Source organism: Oncorhynchus masou, chromosome 1, assembly GCF_036934945.1.
Source record: "Oncorhynchus masou masou isolate Uvic2021 chromosome 1, UVic_Omas_1.1, whole genome shotgun sequence".
NCBI lineage: Eukaryota > Metazoa > Chordata > Actinopteri > Salmoniformes > Salmonidae > Oncorhynchus > Oncorhynchus masou.
In genome coordinates this window covers 12,316,818-12,331,746 of record NC_088212.1, presented here as the reverse complement: position 1 = coordinate 12,331,746, position 14,929 = coordinate 12,316,818, and the positions used below count along the sequence as shown (strand labels likewise).

Sequence of the window (14,929 nt, the reverse complement as noted above, 5' to 3'; positions counted from 1 at the left end):
CTTCTGGATTACACTCTCACATGGGGATAACAGCACCTCCCTGAATCAAACAGACTAATCCTTTAACTAACTGCTTTGCAGATCAGTGCAACAGGCAGCCCCTACCAAGGCGACAGCAATTTGTCACTCAAGGGATTGCTCACACCTCCTTCCCTGTCTGGCCACTCCAATCCACATCCCTGCATGAACAGTAAACACTTGTGCTTATTTTGTAGTGCATCATACTAAGATGTATTTAGTTTTGGGAGTGGCACAAACACCCCTCATCTTCCATACTCAGAAGGGAAAGCACATGTGCAATACTTGCATGTGTGGCTAAATCTGCAGTTGATGAAATGTAAGTGGTGGCAGTCTCTCCAATCTTGGTTTGAAGTTTTCCCCCAGGCTCTCTCGTGGGGAACCGGAGAGCGTGGCCGTAGGAGTGTATCACCAATTTATTCTCCTTTTTTTGCCATCCTCTTTTTAAATTTGTGGGAATAACAGAAGGCACTCCAGTGTGACGAGCAAAGCTTCACTGAGATGCTGAAGTGTTTTCCGTCGTCTGTTGAGTAGACTCGTGGTTTCATGAGCAGTCAAGGGCAATGCAGACGCGGGCTAAAGTCTGTTTGCTGGACAAGTACAAGGGAACACTGGGGAAATAACCCCCCTCTCCCCTTCTCTGTGTCATAATTAGAATACACTCAACAGCCAACAGGATATGGTTGCTCCCTCTTCTACTGTGGGTTCAGGATACACAATCAAGTGCAGAAACTTGTTAATGCCATTTCCACAGAAATAAAATGATGTATAGTAGATGATGAATCCACTTCATAAGACATACTAAGAGTAGCGTGTGGCTGTTGAAGGAACAAGTAAAAATACATTATCATTCAACATGGAGTCGTTAACCAACCCTTATTACAAAATAATTGGGAATTGTAATAGGGTTGGGTGATATTTGGGAATTGTAATAGGGTTGGGTGATATTTGGGAATTTTAATAGGGTTGGGTGATATTTGGGAATTGTAATAGGGTTGGGTGATATTTGGGAATTGTAATAGGGTTGGGTGATATTTGGGAATTGTAATAGGGTTGGGTGATATTTGGGCAGACCTTTTCTACGATATGCTGTTCCGTATATCACGATTTCCGATATAACTGTTTTATGACGTTAATGACTAGATAATTAAAATGTTTGGTTTTATTTACATATTATAGTCACATCCTCATTAAAGGTGCACAAAGATCGCGCCACCAGTTCCTGGTTGCAAAAATTTGAATCGTTTGCCTAATTTCAGTGTATGTGACAAAACAAGCAAGGATAGTGTAGATAATCAGTGTACCATTTAAACTGCTGTGAAATATATTATCCAAAAACCAAAATATTTTATTTTCAGTTGTTTGAAGCTGGTGTACAAAACCAAAAGTAAATGACGCAAAAACTAAACTTAAGAACGGGATGCATAGAAATAGCGCACATAGAACGGATGTACCATCTCCTAGACTTGTTTTCAATGAGAATGACAGATCTATAACTCACATTTCTATATGAATTTGGTTGGGTCACCCAAAAAGTTACATATTGCAGCTTTAAATAATCTAAATAAGACTTAGTTAATTAATTTAGACTTTTATTTTCAACATATTAATACAGCCTAACTGATAAAACTGCACAGAGTATAGTCAGAGTATAGTCTTAACCATCACAATATATCATCAATGTCAAATATCACGATATTCTATTTAATCATATATTGTCCCAACCCTAAATTGTAATCTGCCCTGGCCTGTAGTAGACTGGTAATGAAACATTTGAGTACTTATTTGAATGAATTGTACCTTTAACACTAATCTCTCTATGAATATCCCCTCCGTAAGTTTTGTGAAAGTTTTATATCTGGGTATTCACCAAGAACCAAACTGAAGCAAACGGATTTGTCCAATAAGAAACTCTTGTTTGAATTTTTCCGTTGCAAAATGTTCTGCTATTGTGCAAAACGATTTGCTACGGTATGCATTAATGAAAACACCCCTGGTTTCTGGACCCTCTGCAACTGCAAATCTTTCCTGTATTGATCGTCTTGAATTTATGCCACAGGTGCAGAATGAATATAATATCTACTGACCCAAAGTCTTTCTAGGTGAAACATGAGACCTACTGAAGTTGGCAGTGAAGAAATGGATCCTTGTTTTAACAAGCCACCATTTCAAATCAAATACATTTTTATTTGTCACATGCGCCGAATACAACAGGTGTAGTAGACCTTATAGTGAAATGCTGAATACAACAGGTGTAGTAGACCTTACAGTGAAATGATGAATACAACAGGTGTAGTAGACCTTATAGTGAAATGCTGAATACAACAGGTGTAGTAGACCTTATAGTGAAATGCTGAATACAACAGGTGTAGTAGACCTTATAGTGAAATGCTGAATACAACAGGTGTAGTAGACCTTACAGTGAAATGATGAATACAACAGGTGTAGTAGACCTTATAGTGAAATGCTGAATACAACAGGTGTAGTAGACCTTATAGTGAAATGCTGAATACAACAGGTGTAGTAGACCTTACAGTGAAATGCTGAATACAACAGGTGTAGGTAGACCTTACAGTGAAATGGTTACTTACAAGCCCTTAACCAACAATGCAGTTTTTGGAAAATCAGTGTTAAAGTATTTACTAAATAAACTGAAGTAAAATATTCCACTCAGTCAAGGTAATATGCACATGTAGGTAGAGGTAAAGGGACTATGCCTATATAATAAATAGTGTGTCCATTTAGCATTAAAGCGACAATCAGAAGTTGAAACAATGACAAAGTTGGATCCTCGCCCTTGTTTTGGTAAAAAGTTGAGGGATGGGCCTGGGGAAATTTAACCACCCTTAAAATCATAGACAGAGCTATGGATGCAAGGACTGACCATCCATGACATCAAAATTATAGTTGTAACCATGTTTTGAGACTATACAGTATTTGTTTACATTTACTTCATTTACAAACAGTGGAGTAAAACAAGCTTATATTTTGTGTTCTGATGATGTACAATAAAGTTGGAACTAAGCTCATGAGGGATTTCTAAGTTATATTCTTCAAGAATCAACAGGTACATGTCATTCATTTATAAGTCCAAAAATGAATGTAGCAACTGCAGATTGCCTCATAAGATTCTCACTCAAACATCATTGCGGGGTAAAAAGGTCAGAGCTTGCACAGTGAAGCAGTATTAATACACATCTATCTATTGCTGGGGGGGGTGACATTAACAGATTAGTTTAGCTCCAAATGATGTATATCTCATCTGCCATTTATACAGGAATGGTTGAGCACCGACAGCTGACTACATGAACATTTCTGCCATTTCACACGCTTGACTTGATTGAGCTTGATATTTAGGGGCAGTTTCCCAGACACATTAAGCCTAGTCCTTGGACTAAAAATGTATTTCAATAGAGATTATCTATTGAGCAGGCGTAGTTTTAATCTGTCCCCCTTAAAGTTGATCAATGTGAGCAGAACCAGTTGGTGACATTGTTATGTTCAAACGGAGCTCATGTAGTCCAGAATGTCATATTCTTTTCTACGCTATTACATCGTAAACATACTTTGTCGGAAATTTGGCACACTGCACTGACATTTTGGCTAGTTGGTAGTCAACATTAATCTTACATGAATCGTATGATTCACCACTGATAACGGCATCACATTTATTTCTCAATGTTCTCCAAATTATATGAACACATACATTTTTTTTACCATACTTTTTACCTTGTCCATCAGAAACCCTTAGAGAAGATGAATTATCTCCAAGACATCTCTCGTGTCACATCTTCTGCATTTCTATCTCTTTTTCACCTGGAGACCCACCTGGGGAACTGTTTTTCTGGGTGTCACCACAAGATGGTAGCATATCCCTTTGAAACACAATGGAAAGGGGTCAGCATGAACATGAATCCACAACCACTCCTCAGAATATGGATGCCTTTGAACATGTCAATGTTTACTGGGCCAATGGCTTCCCATTCTCAATGGATTAGATAATTGGTTCTTAGATAAAGATATTGGATTTCATAACCTTTGCCTTGGTGACCCCTTATGTTTCCAGCACAGCCATGAATGAACCCTAACAAAACATACAGAATGTCAATGCAAACAGAGTGACCTTGTATGTCTGTTTGTCTCATATCTGTAGTGCCAGGTTTTCTCACCTCCTAATTTTACAAGGAAAAACTCTGGGCCCTAGTTATAGCCCATAACTCCTGACGCTACTCCCAAAGTCAAGTGCCATGCATCAAGCCAGTTGTTCAATTTGTCCAACGCTCTGAGTCACACATACATGTACGTTTCCTGGATTGTGTCCTCAGGACCTACTGAACAACCTGGGTTCCTCCGAGCTGGATGAGGATGACCTGATGTTGGACCTGGAGCTCTCTGATGACCAACGCCAGCGTCATGGTATAAACACTCCCCATTCATTCATCAGCAAAGCCACCGATTTCATTCCGAATGGCACCCTATTCCCTACATAGTACACTACTTTTGACCAGGGTCAATCGGACTCTGTATAGGGAATAGTAGTGAGAGCCAGCCTCTGCTCCTCTGTCAGCCACCCATCCAGGGAAACTTTGGCCCTCAACTTTTGAGCATGACCTCTGCATGTATATCCAGGGACACACCCAAGTTTAAGCATGATAAACTTTGTTTGCGCAGATATTTAGGAAGTTTAGAAAAGGCCTACTTTAACTAGACCAAAGACACTTGCTAGGGTTGTGTTGTCACAACACAACTGATTGGCTCAAACACATTAAGAAGGAAAGACATTCCACAAATTAACTTCTAACAAGGCACACCTGTTAATTGAAATGCATTCCAAGTGACAACCTCATGAAGCTGGTTGAGAGAATGCCAAGAGTGTGCAAAGCTGTCCTCAAGGCAAAGGGTGGCTACTTTGAAGAATCTCAAATATAAAATATATTTTGATTTGTTTAGCACTTTTTTTATTTCATATGTGTTATTTCATTGCTTTGATGTCTTCACTATTATTATACAATGTAGAAAATAGTCCAAATAAAGAAAAACCCTTGAATGAGCAGGTGTGTCCATACTTTTAACTGGTACTATATTTTTTAATTTTACCTTTATTTTACTAGGCAAGTCAGTTAAGAACAAATTCTTATTTTCAATGACGGCCTAGGAACAGTGGGTTAACTGCATGTTCAGGTGCAGAACGACAGATTTGTAAATTTGAAATTGCAACCTTTCGGTTACCAGTCCAATGCTCTAACCACTAGGCTACCCTGCCGCCCCAGATAGATAGTATATTGAAAACCTAAACATAAAATGTATCACAAACTGTTTCTTCATAATGGTTATTGATTTGCACCCGTTAAAACGGTTTTGACATTGGGCTAAACTCACCAAAACAGGTTTGCCCTGCCTACTTATGCTTTCAGTACAAGATTAATTCCCTGATCCTTTAAGTGAATGTACAAAATGATAGTTCATACTGCAAGAGCACTGATTGGTTCGAGGATGTCCTCCTTACTGTGTAAGTCTATGGAAGGGGGTGAGAACCATGAGCCTCCTAGGTTTTGTATTGAAGTCAATGTACCCAGAGGACGGAAAATGGCTGCCCTCCGGCTACACCATGGTGCTACTATAGAGGGTGCTGTTGAGGCTACTGTAGACCTTCATTGCTTATCTAACGGGAGGTCTGAGTCAGTTTCACAAGACATCCATATCTCTAGGCATGCAACATCTATGGAGACTTCGAGAATTACCTTCAATCTTTAATTCTCTTAACGTCCCCACTATGTTTGGAGAGGTTGCATCAGAACACGCTGAAGTACACATAAACACGTAGTGAGGGCAAAGCCTTTAGTCAGAGAGGCTCCCCAGGGTGTCATCATTAATACATACAAAAAATTTTTTTTTGCATGCTAGGTACTTTTTTTTATATACTAAGTGGTTCACAGACTGGCATGAAATCCCTGCAAAGATTTGATAAATCGCACACTTAAAGCGAAGTGATGAGGTGGTTTACTGAGGAAGAGAAGGAAGTGGGAAGCCTCACCCCAACTCAAATGAAGACGTGTGCGCGCACGCACGCATACACACACACACATGCCTGAGTACAGACACACGAACACACAGATGCTCCTATTTTATCTCTCTCAGGTGGCTCCTTGGCATTTTTATTAAAAACCAGGCAGTTTCACAGCAATTTATGGGCTGCAGGGCAGAGACACACTCAGTTTTACCTTGAAACTGAGCCGTCCACATCCTTCTCAAAGATCTGGTTATTTCTGGTTGTCAAACCATTTTTCTTAGTAGTCTCTCTGCGTTAATGAGACTTTAACGGAGATGCCATTGTGCATTTGACTCTGAGCAGCATACAGTGAATAGAATGGAACGATTAGAAGTGCACTGTTCAATAATGGAACTTGTTATAGTAAATTATCCAAGGTTGGCTACTCTAAACATGTTGTCAACTCTGTAAAACCAAACTTATTGTCTGACTGAATGTAATGTTGACTGAATGTAATGTTGACTGAATGTAATGTTGACTGAATGCTACTGCTTTTCTGTGTGTGTAGTATTCCGAGAGGACTCCAGTCAGTCCCTGTCCTCCTGCCTGAGCCTGCTGCACTCCCGCTTTGAGCCCTCTGGAGACGGGATCTTCGGCAGGGAGCCCTCTGGAGACGGGATTCCTGGCAGGGAGCCCTCTGATAACAGGATCCTCGGCAGGGAGCCCTCTGGAGACGGGATCCTCGGTAGGGAGCCCTCTGGACACGGGACCCTCGGCAGGGAGCCCTCTGGAGACGGGATTCCTGGCAGGGAGCCCTCTGGAAACAGGATCCTCGGCAGGGAGCCCTCTGGACACGGGATCCCTAGCAGGGAGCCCAGAGGCGCCACCGCCCACAGGTAAGAGAGCCCAGCTGTCAATACACCTATACCACTCACAACAGCTCTCACTACATATATACCACTCACAACAGCTGTCACTACATCTATACCACTCATTACAGCTCTCACTACATCTATACCTCTCACTACATCTATACCTCTCACTACATCTATACCACTCACTACATCTATACCTCTCACTACATCTATACCACTTACTACATCTATACCTCTCACTACATCTATACCTCTCACTACAGCTGTCACTCCATCTATACCACTCACTACATCTATACAATACAGCTCTCACTACATCTATACCACTCACTACAGCTCTCACTACATCTATACCACTCACTACATCTATACCACTCACACTACCACTCACTACAGCTGTCACTACATCTATACCACTCACTACTACATCTATACCACTCACTACATCTATACCACTCACTACATCTATACCACTCACTACAGCTCACTATCTACCACTCACTACAGCTGTCACTACATCTATACCACTCACTACATCTATCACTACATCTATACCACTCAACTACAGCTGTCACTACATCTATACCTCATCTATACCACTCACTCTATACCACTCACAGCTGTCACTACATCTATACCACTCACTACAGCTGTCACTACATCTATACCTCTCACTACAGCTGTCACGACATCTATACCACTCACTACATCTATACCACTCACTACAGCTGTCACTACATCTATACCACTCACTACAGCTGTCACTACATCTATACCACTCACTACATCTATACCACTCACTACAGCTGTCACTACATCTATACCACTCACTACAGCTGTCACTACATCTATACCTCTCACTACATCTATACCTCTCACTACATCTATACCTCTCACTACATCTATACCTCTCACTACATCTATACCACTCACTACATCTATACCACTCACTACATCTATACCACTCACTACATCTATACCACTCACTACATCTATACCACTCACTACATCTATACCACTCACTACATCTATACCACTCACTACATCTATACCTCTCACTACATCTATACCACTCACTACAGCTCTCACTACATCTATACCACTCACTACATCTATACCACTCACTACATCTATACCACTCACTACAGCTTGTGAGATTATTGGTGATTGTACTGTAGCCCTTTACACTCATTACACCGATTTGGACACTGATAAACACTTCAGTTGGAATGCAGTGTCTGGCAGGTAACATGGTATACCTGACGTCGGAGCTCAGGTCCTCCGCTTCACAGCACCTTATGGGTTTTGACTGACAGCCGTTATATACTTGAGCACTGTGCACCACAAGAAGATGCCCCCATTCCTCCTGCTAATTGGGCTACTTTTGCGAATTTGTTGTTGTCTGAGTGAGGTAAATGCTGTAAATCGAGAGGAGTCGGTGTGTTCTGAAAGATGAGACGTTGAATATTATAATAAATTGCGCTTTGATGTCATACAAGTGAACTTCACATTTCACTTCACATTTCCATATTTGAAAACTCAAGTAATTTACAATATCAACGATTATGATCGCTGTGTATGATCCACAGTTACAAGAATGACATGAGTTATACCCTGGGTTGTCCTGAACAGCTGCAGAACTCCCACTTGAATGCACTCATCACTCCATTCTATGCACAGCAAAATTGTAACCTGTATGTCTTAAGTGCCTTTGGAAAGCCTAACACTAAGATCAGATTTTATAACTTTCAAATGCCCACATGACCCAGATCTGCTATTTTCATAATGGAACGTTTTTGTTATTGGGTAAACAGCAGTAATTGCGTGACGGTTGGGACTCGGGGCTGTGTTCCAAGCTAAAAATGACAAGCGTGCATGCTCCAGTTCCTTCATTTGTTGACTTCTGTAACCATAAAAGCCTTGGTTTCATTCATGTTAACATCAGAAGCCTCCTCCCTAAGTTTGGTTTATTCACTGCTTTAGCACACTCCACCAACCCTGATGTCCTAGCCGTGTCTGAATCCTGGCTTAGGAAGGCCACCAAAAATTCTGAAATTTCCATCCCCAACTATAACATTTTCCGCCAAGATAAAACTGCCAAAGGGGGTAGAGTCGCACTCTACTGCAGAGATAGCCTGCAGAGTTTTGTCATGCTATCCAGGTCTGTACCCAAACAATTTGAACTTCTACTTTTAAAAATCCACCTTTCCAGATATAAGTCTCTAACTGTTTCCACTTGTTATAAACCCCCCTCAGCCCCCAGCTGTGCCCTGGACACCATATGTAAATTAATTGTCCCCCCCATTTATCTTCAGAGTTTGTACTATTAGGTGACCTAAACTGGGATATGCTTAAGACCCCGGCCGTCCTACAATCTAAGCTAGATGCCCTCAATCTCACACAAATTATCATGGAACCTACCAGGTACAACCCTAAATCTGTAAACACGGGCACCCTCATAGATATCATCCTGACCAACATGCCCTCTATATAAACCTCTGCTGTCTTCAACCAGGATCTCAGCGATCACTGCCTCATTGCCTGCATCCGTAATGGGTCCGTGGTCAAACAACCACCCCTCATCACTGTCAAACGCTCCCTAAAACACTTCAGCGAGCAGGCCTTTCTAATCGACCTGGCCCGGGTATCCTGGAAGGATATTGACTAGATTCGGTCAGTAGAGGATGCCTGGTTATTCTTTAAAAGTGCTTTCCTCACCATCTTAAATAAGCATGCCCCATTCAAAAAATGTAGAACTAAGAATAGATATAGCCCTTGGTTCACTCCAGACCTGACTGCCCTTGACCAGCACAAAAACATCCTGTGGTGTACTGCATTAGCATCGAATAGCCCCCGTGATATGCAACTTTTCAGGGAAGTTAGGAACCAATATACACAGGCAGCTAGGAAAGCAAAGGCCAGCTTTTTCAAACAGAAATTTGCATCCTGTAGCTCAAACTCCAAAAGGTTCTGTGACACTGTAAAGGCCATGGAGAATAAGAGCACCTCCTCCCAGCTGCCCACTGCACTGAAGCTAGGAAACACTGTCACCATCAATAAATCTACGATATTCTAGAATTTCAATAAGCATTTTTCTACGGCTGGCCATGTTTTCCACCTGGCCACCCCAACCCCGGTCAACAGCTCTGAACCCCCCCACAGCAACTTGCCTCCCCCAATTCACCTTCACCTAAATCCAGATAGCTGATGTTCCCAAAGAGCTGCAAAATCTGGACCCCTACAAATCAGTTGGGCTAGACAATCTGGACCCTCTCTTTCTAAAATGATCCGCTGCAATTGTTGCAACCCCTGTTACTAGCCTGTTCAACCTCTCTTTCGTATCGTCTGAGATCCCTAGACTGGAAAGCTGCCGCAGTCATCCCCCTCTTCAATGGGGGAGACACTCTAGACCCAAATTGTTACAGACCTATATATATCCTACCCTGCCTTTCTAAAGTCTTTGAAAGCCAAGTTAGCAAACAGATCACCGACCATTTCGAATTCCACCGTACCTTCTCCGCTATGCAATCTGGTTTCCGAGCTGGTCATGGGTGCACCGCCATCGATAAGAGACAATCCTGTGCAGCTGTCTTCATCGACCTGGCCAAGGCTTTCGAATTCTGTCAATCACCGCATTATTATCGGCAGACTCAACAGCCTTGGTTGCTCAAATGACTGCCTCGCCTGGTTCACCAACTACTTCTCAGACAGCCTTCAGTGTGTCAAAATGGAGGGCCTGTTGTCTGGCCCTCTGGCAGTCTCTATGGGGGTGCCACAGGGTTCAATTCACGGGCCGACTTTTTTCTCTGTATACATCAATGATGTCGCTCTTGCTGCTGGTGATTCTCTGATCCACCTCTACGCAGACGACACCATTCTGTATACTTCTGGCCCTTCTTTGGACACTGTGTTAACAAACCTCCAGATGACCTTCAATGTCATACAACACTCCTTCCGTGGCCTCTAACTGCTCTTAAATGCAAGTAAAACTAAATGCATGCTCTTCAATCGATCGCTGCTCGCACCCGCCCGTCCAGCATCACTACTCTGGATGGTTCTGACTTATGTATATGTGGACAACTACAAATACCTAGGTGTCTAGTTAGACTGTAAACTCTCCCTCCAGACAAACATTAAGCATCTCCTATCCAAAATGAAATATAGCAATCGGCTTCCTATTTTGCAACAAAGCATCCTTCACTCATGCTTCCAAACATACCCTCGTAAAACTGGCTATCCTGCCGATCCTTGACTTTGTTGATGTCATTTACAAAATAACCTCCAACACTCTACTCAGCAGATTGGATGTAGTCTATCACAGTGCCATCTGTTTTGTCACCAATGCCCCTACACACAACTGCGACCTGTATGCTCTCGTTGGCTGTTCCTCGCTTCATATCTGTCGCCAAACCCACTGGCTCCAGGTCATCGATAAGTCTTTGCTAGGTTAAGTCCCGCCTTATCTCAACTCACTGGTCACCATAGCAGCACCCACCCGTAGCATGCGCTCCAGGTATATTTAAATGGTTATCCCCAAAGCCAACTCCCCCTTTGGCTACCTTCCCTTCCAGTTCTCTGCTGCCAATGACTGGAACAAATTGCAAAAATCACTGAAGCTGGGGACTCATATCTCCCTCACTAACTTTAAACATCAGCTGTCAGAACAGCTTACCAATCATTGCACCTGTACATAGCCCATCTATAAATAGCGCACCCAACTACCTCATTTCCATATTGTTATTTATTTTTTGCTCCTTTGCACCCCAGTATCTCTACTTGCTCATTCATCTTCTGCACATCTATCACTCCAGTGTTGCTAAATTGTAATTATTTCACCACTATGGCCTATTTATTGCCTTACCTCCATAATCATACTACATTTGCACACACTGAATATAGACTTTTCTATTGTGTTATTGACTGTACGTTTGTTTATCCCATATGTAACTTTGTGTTGTTTGTGTCGTGCTGCTTTGCTTTATCTTGGCCAGGTCGCAGTTGTAAATAGGAACTTGTTCTCAACTGGCCTACCTGGTTAAATAAAGGTGAAATAAAAAAATAATAATGAGAAAGCTAGGAGAGCTCAAAAAAACATATCGTACAAGGCTCTTTTCCTTGAGTCATAAATGTATAAGGGCACAAGGTGAGACCCAAATGCAGACACAGGAGGCAGATGGTAGAGCTCTGATATTTATTATAACACGGGCTTAATCCTATACACATGGAAAGTAGGGTGAATACGGAGGGTACGGGGTAACAAGAGATGGACAGCAGTGGATCTAAGGACTCTAGAGATGGGAAAAGGACCAATGAAACGGGGGGACAGTTTGCGGGACTCTTCTCGAAGGGGCAGGTCGCGTGTGGACAGCCATACCCTCTTCCCAATGCGGTAGCGGGGAGCTGGAGTCCAGCGGTGGTCCGCTTGTTGGCGATACCTGGAGTTGGTCTTGAGAAGTGCTACCCGAGCTCGTCTCCAGGTACATCGACAGTGGCGGATGAACATCTGGGCCATGGGTACGTTGACTTCCAGTTCTTGTTCTTGGAAGAGTAGAGGCTGGTATCCCATGGAGCTCTCAAAAAGGGAACAGGGAAGAGTGTTCCGGTGCATACTCCACCCAGTTAGTGGGGTTGGTTGAGATCGGGCATCTTAGGGTGGTCTCTAGGTCCTGGTTTGCTCGATATGACTGGCCGTTTGATTGGGGATGGAATCCAGAGGATAGGCTGGCCGACGCCCCAATAAGGGTGCAGAACGCCTTCCAGAACTGAGACGAGAACCCCGGTCGGAAACCATATCTACCGGGATTCCATGGATCCGGAAGACGTGCTGCACCATGAGCTGGGCCGTTTCCTTGGCAGAGGGAATTTTGGGGAGAGGGATGAAATGAGCGGCCTTTGAGAACTGGGAAAGGAATGCCCGGCAGGTACCAGGGGAGCAGGGGTAGGTTGAACCAATCCACCTCTAGTAGGAAGGTTACTAGGTGGTTGGGAGGTCTCAGATGTGGCATGCTGCTTATGAGCTAATTCACTGATTTTCTCCATTATTGCCTTGAATCCTTGGTCGTGACATTCCGTCAGGGAACGAAGCCCTTCCAAAAGGTCCTGAAGTAGCTCCTCATGCCTCCCAATGGTGGCTCCCTGCAGGGACACAATGTGACAGAGCTGGTCCAAGTCTGCTGGGTCTGTCATGGCCAGTTCATACTATAAGGGCACAAGGCGAAACCCAAATGCAGACACACGAGGCAGATGGTAGAGCTCCGATATTTATTATAACAAAGGGAGTAGGCAAAGGCAGGTCAGAGACAGGCAGGGGTCAGAAACCAGATCAGAGTCCAAAACAGTACAAGGGGATAGTCAGGCTGGTAGTCAGAACAGACAGAGTGGTCAGGCAGGTGGGTTCGAAGCCAGGACAGGCAAGGGTCGAAACCAGGAGGACTAGAAACAAACAGAGACTGGGAAAAATGCTGGTTGACTTGACAAACAAGACGAACTGGCACAGAGAGACAGGAAACACAGGGATATATACACTGGGGATAATGAGCGACACCTGGAGGGGGTGGAGACAATCACAGGGACAGGTGAACCAGATCAGGGTGTGACAAAATGTTTATTGAAATAACTGAGGACCTGTGCAGTTTGAGGAGGGATGAGGCCACTTGGAGACACATTCAGTAATAGTTTTTTCCAATCTTTCTCCTACTCCAAAATTGTATTGAATATTCTTATTATTATGTAACTGAATGTACCCAGACTATTTTCAGATTTTGTTATTGACAAAATTCTGTGAAAAGTACAGTAAATGTTAAATGCACATAAAATCAACAGTGCAATGTTTGGATTCAGTCTTATGTCAGTCTTGTGTCAGGTGAACTGTTGTGGCCTAATAATTTCCCCATGATCTCCAATGTGTTCTTTCAATTGCTACCATGGTAATGCATGTGCTTTTTTAGTGCATAAACCCACTTGGAGAGCTCTGTGGAGATGGGAGAACCTTCCAGAAGGACAACCATCTTTGCAGATCTCCACCAATCAGGCCTATATGGTAGTGGCCAGATAGAAGCCACTCCTCAGTAAAAGGCGCATGACATCCCACTTGGAATTTGACTCTGAGACCATGAGAAACAAGATTCTCTGGTCTGATGAAACCAAGATCGAACTCTTTGGCCTGAATGCCAAGTGTCACGTCAGGAGGAAACCTGGCACCATCTCTAAGGTGAAGCACGGTGGTGGCAGCATCATGCTGTGGGGATTTTGTTCAGCAGCAGGGACAGGGATACTAGTCAGAATCGAGGGAAAAGAATCGAGGGAAAGATGAACGGAGCAAAGTACAGTGAGATCCTTGATGAAAACCTACTCCAGACTGGGGTGACAACCTTCCAACATGACAATGACACTAAGCACAGAGCCAAGACATCACAGGAGTGGCTTCGGGACAAGTCTTTGAATGTCCTTGAGAGGCCCAGCCAGCGTCCAAACTCAAACCCGATCTAACATTTCTTGTGAGACCTAAAGATTTGCTGTGCAGCGACGCTCCCCATCCAACCTGACAGAGCTTGCAGGATCTGCTGATCTGCTGAGAAGAATGGGAGAAAACTCAGCAAATACAGGTGTGCCAAGCTTGTAGGGTCGTACCCAAGAAGACTCGAGGCTGTAATTGCTGCCAAAGGTGCTTCAAGAAAGTACTGAGTAAAGGGTCTGATTACTTATGTAAATGTGATATTTCAGAAATGTTGAGAACAGTTCTAAAAACCAGTTTTTGCTTTGTCATTATGGGGTACATTACATTTACATTTAAGTCATTTAGCAGACGCTCTTATCCAGAGCGACTTACAAATTCGTGAATTCACCTTCTGACATCCAGTGGAACAGCCACTTTACAATAGTGCATCTAAATCATTTAAGGGGGGTGAGAAGGATTACTTATCCTATCCTAGGTATTCCTTGAAGAGGTGGGGTTTCAGGTGTCTCCGGAAGGTATTGTCTGTAGATTGATGAGAAAAACAATAAGGCTGTAATGAATTGTGGTAAAAGTGAAGGAGTCTGAATACTT

At 43.0% G+C, this 14,929-nt stretch overlaps 1 protein-coding gene across 2 annotated transcripts in view; it reads left to right on the top strand.

Moving 5' to 3' along the window:
* Positions 1–14,929, top strand: part of LOC135515759 (serine-rich coiled-coil domain-containing protein 1-like) — a 114,162-nt gene that overhangs the window by 23,805 nt on the left and 75,428 nt on the right. For both annotated transcript variants that reach the window (XM_064939512.1, XM_064939590.1), the window contains exons 4-5: positions 4,344–4,434; positions 6,576–6,903. In XM_064939512.1, coding sequence (XP_064795584.1) covers positions 4,344–4,434; positions 6,576–6,903 — 419 coding nt within the window. The remainder of the gene's footprint in view (positions 1–4,343; positions 4,435–6,575; positions 6,904–14,929) is intronic.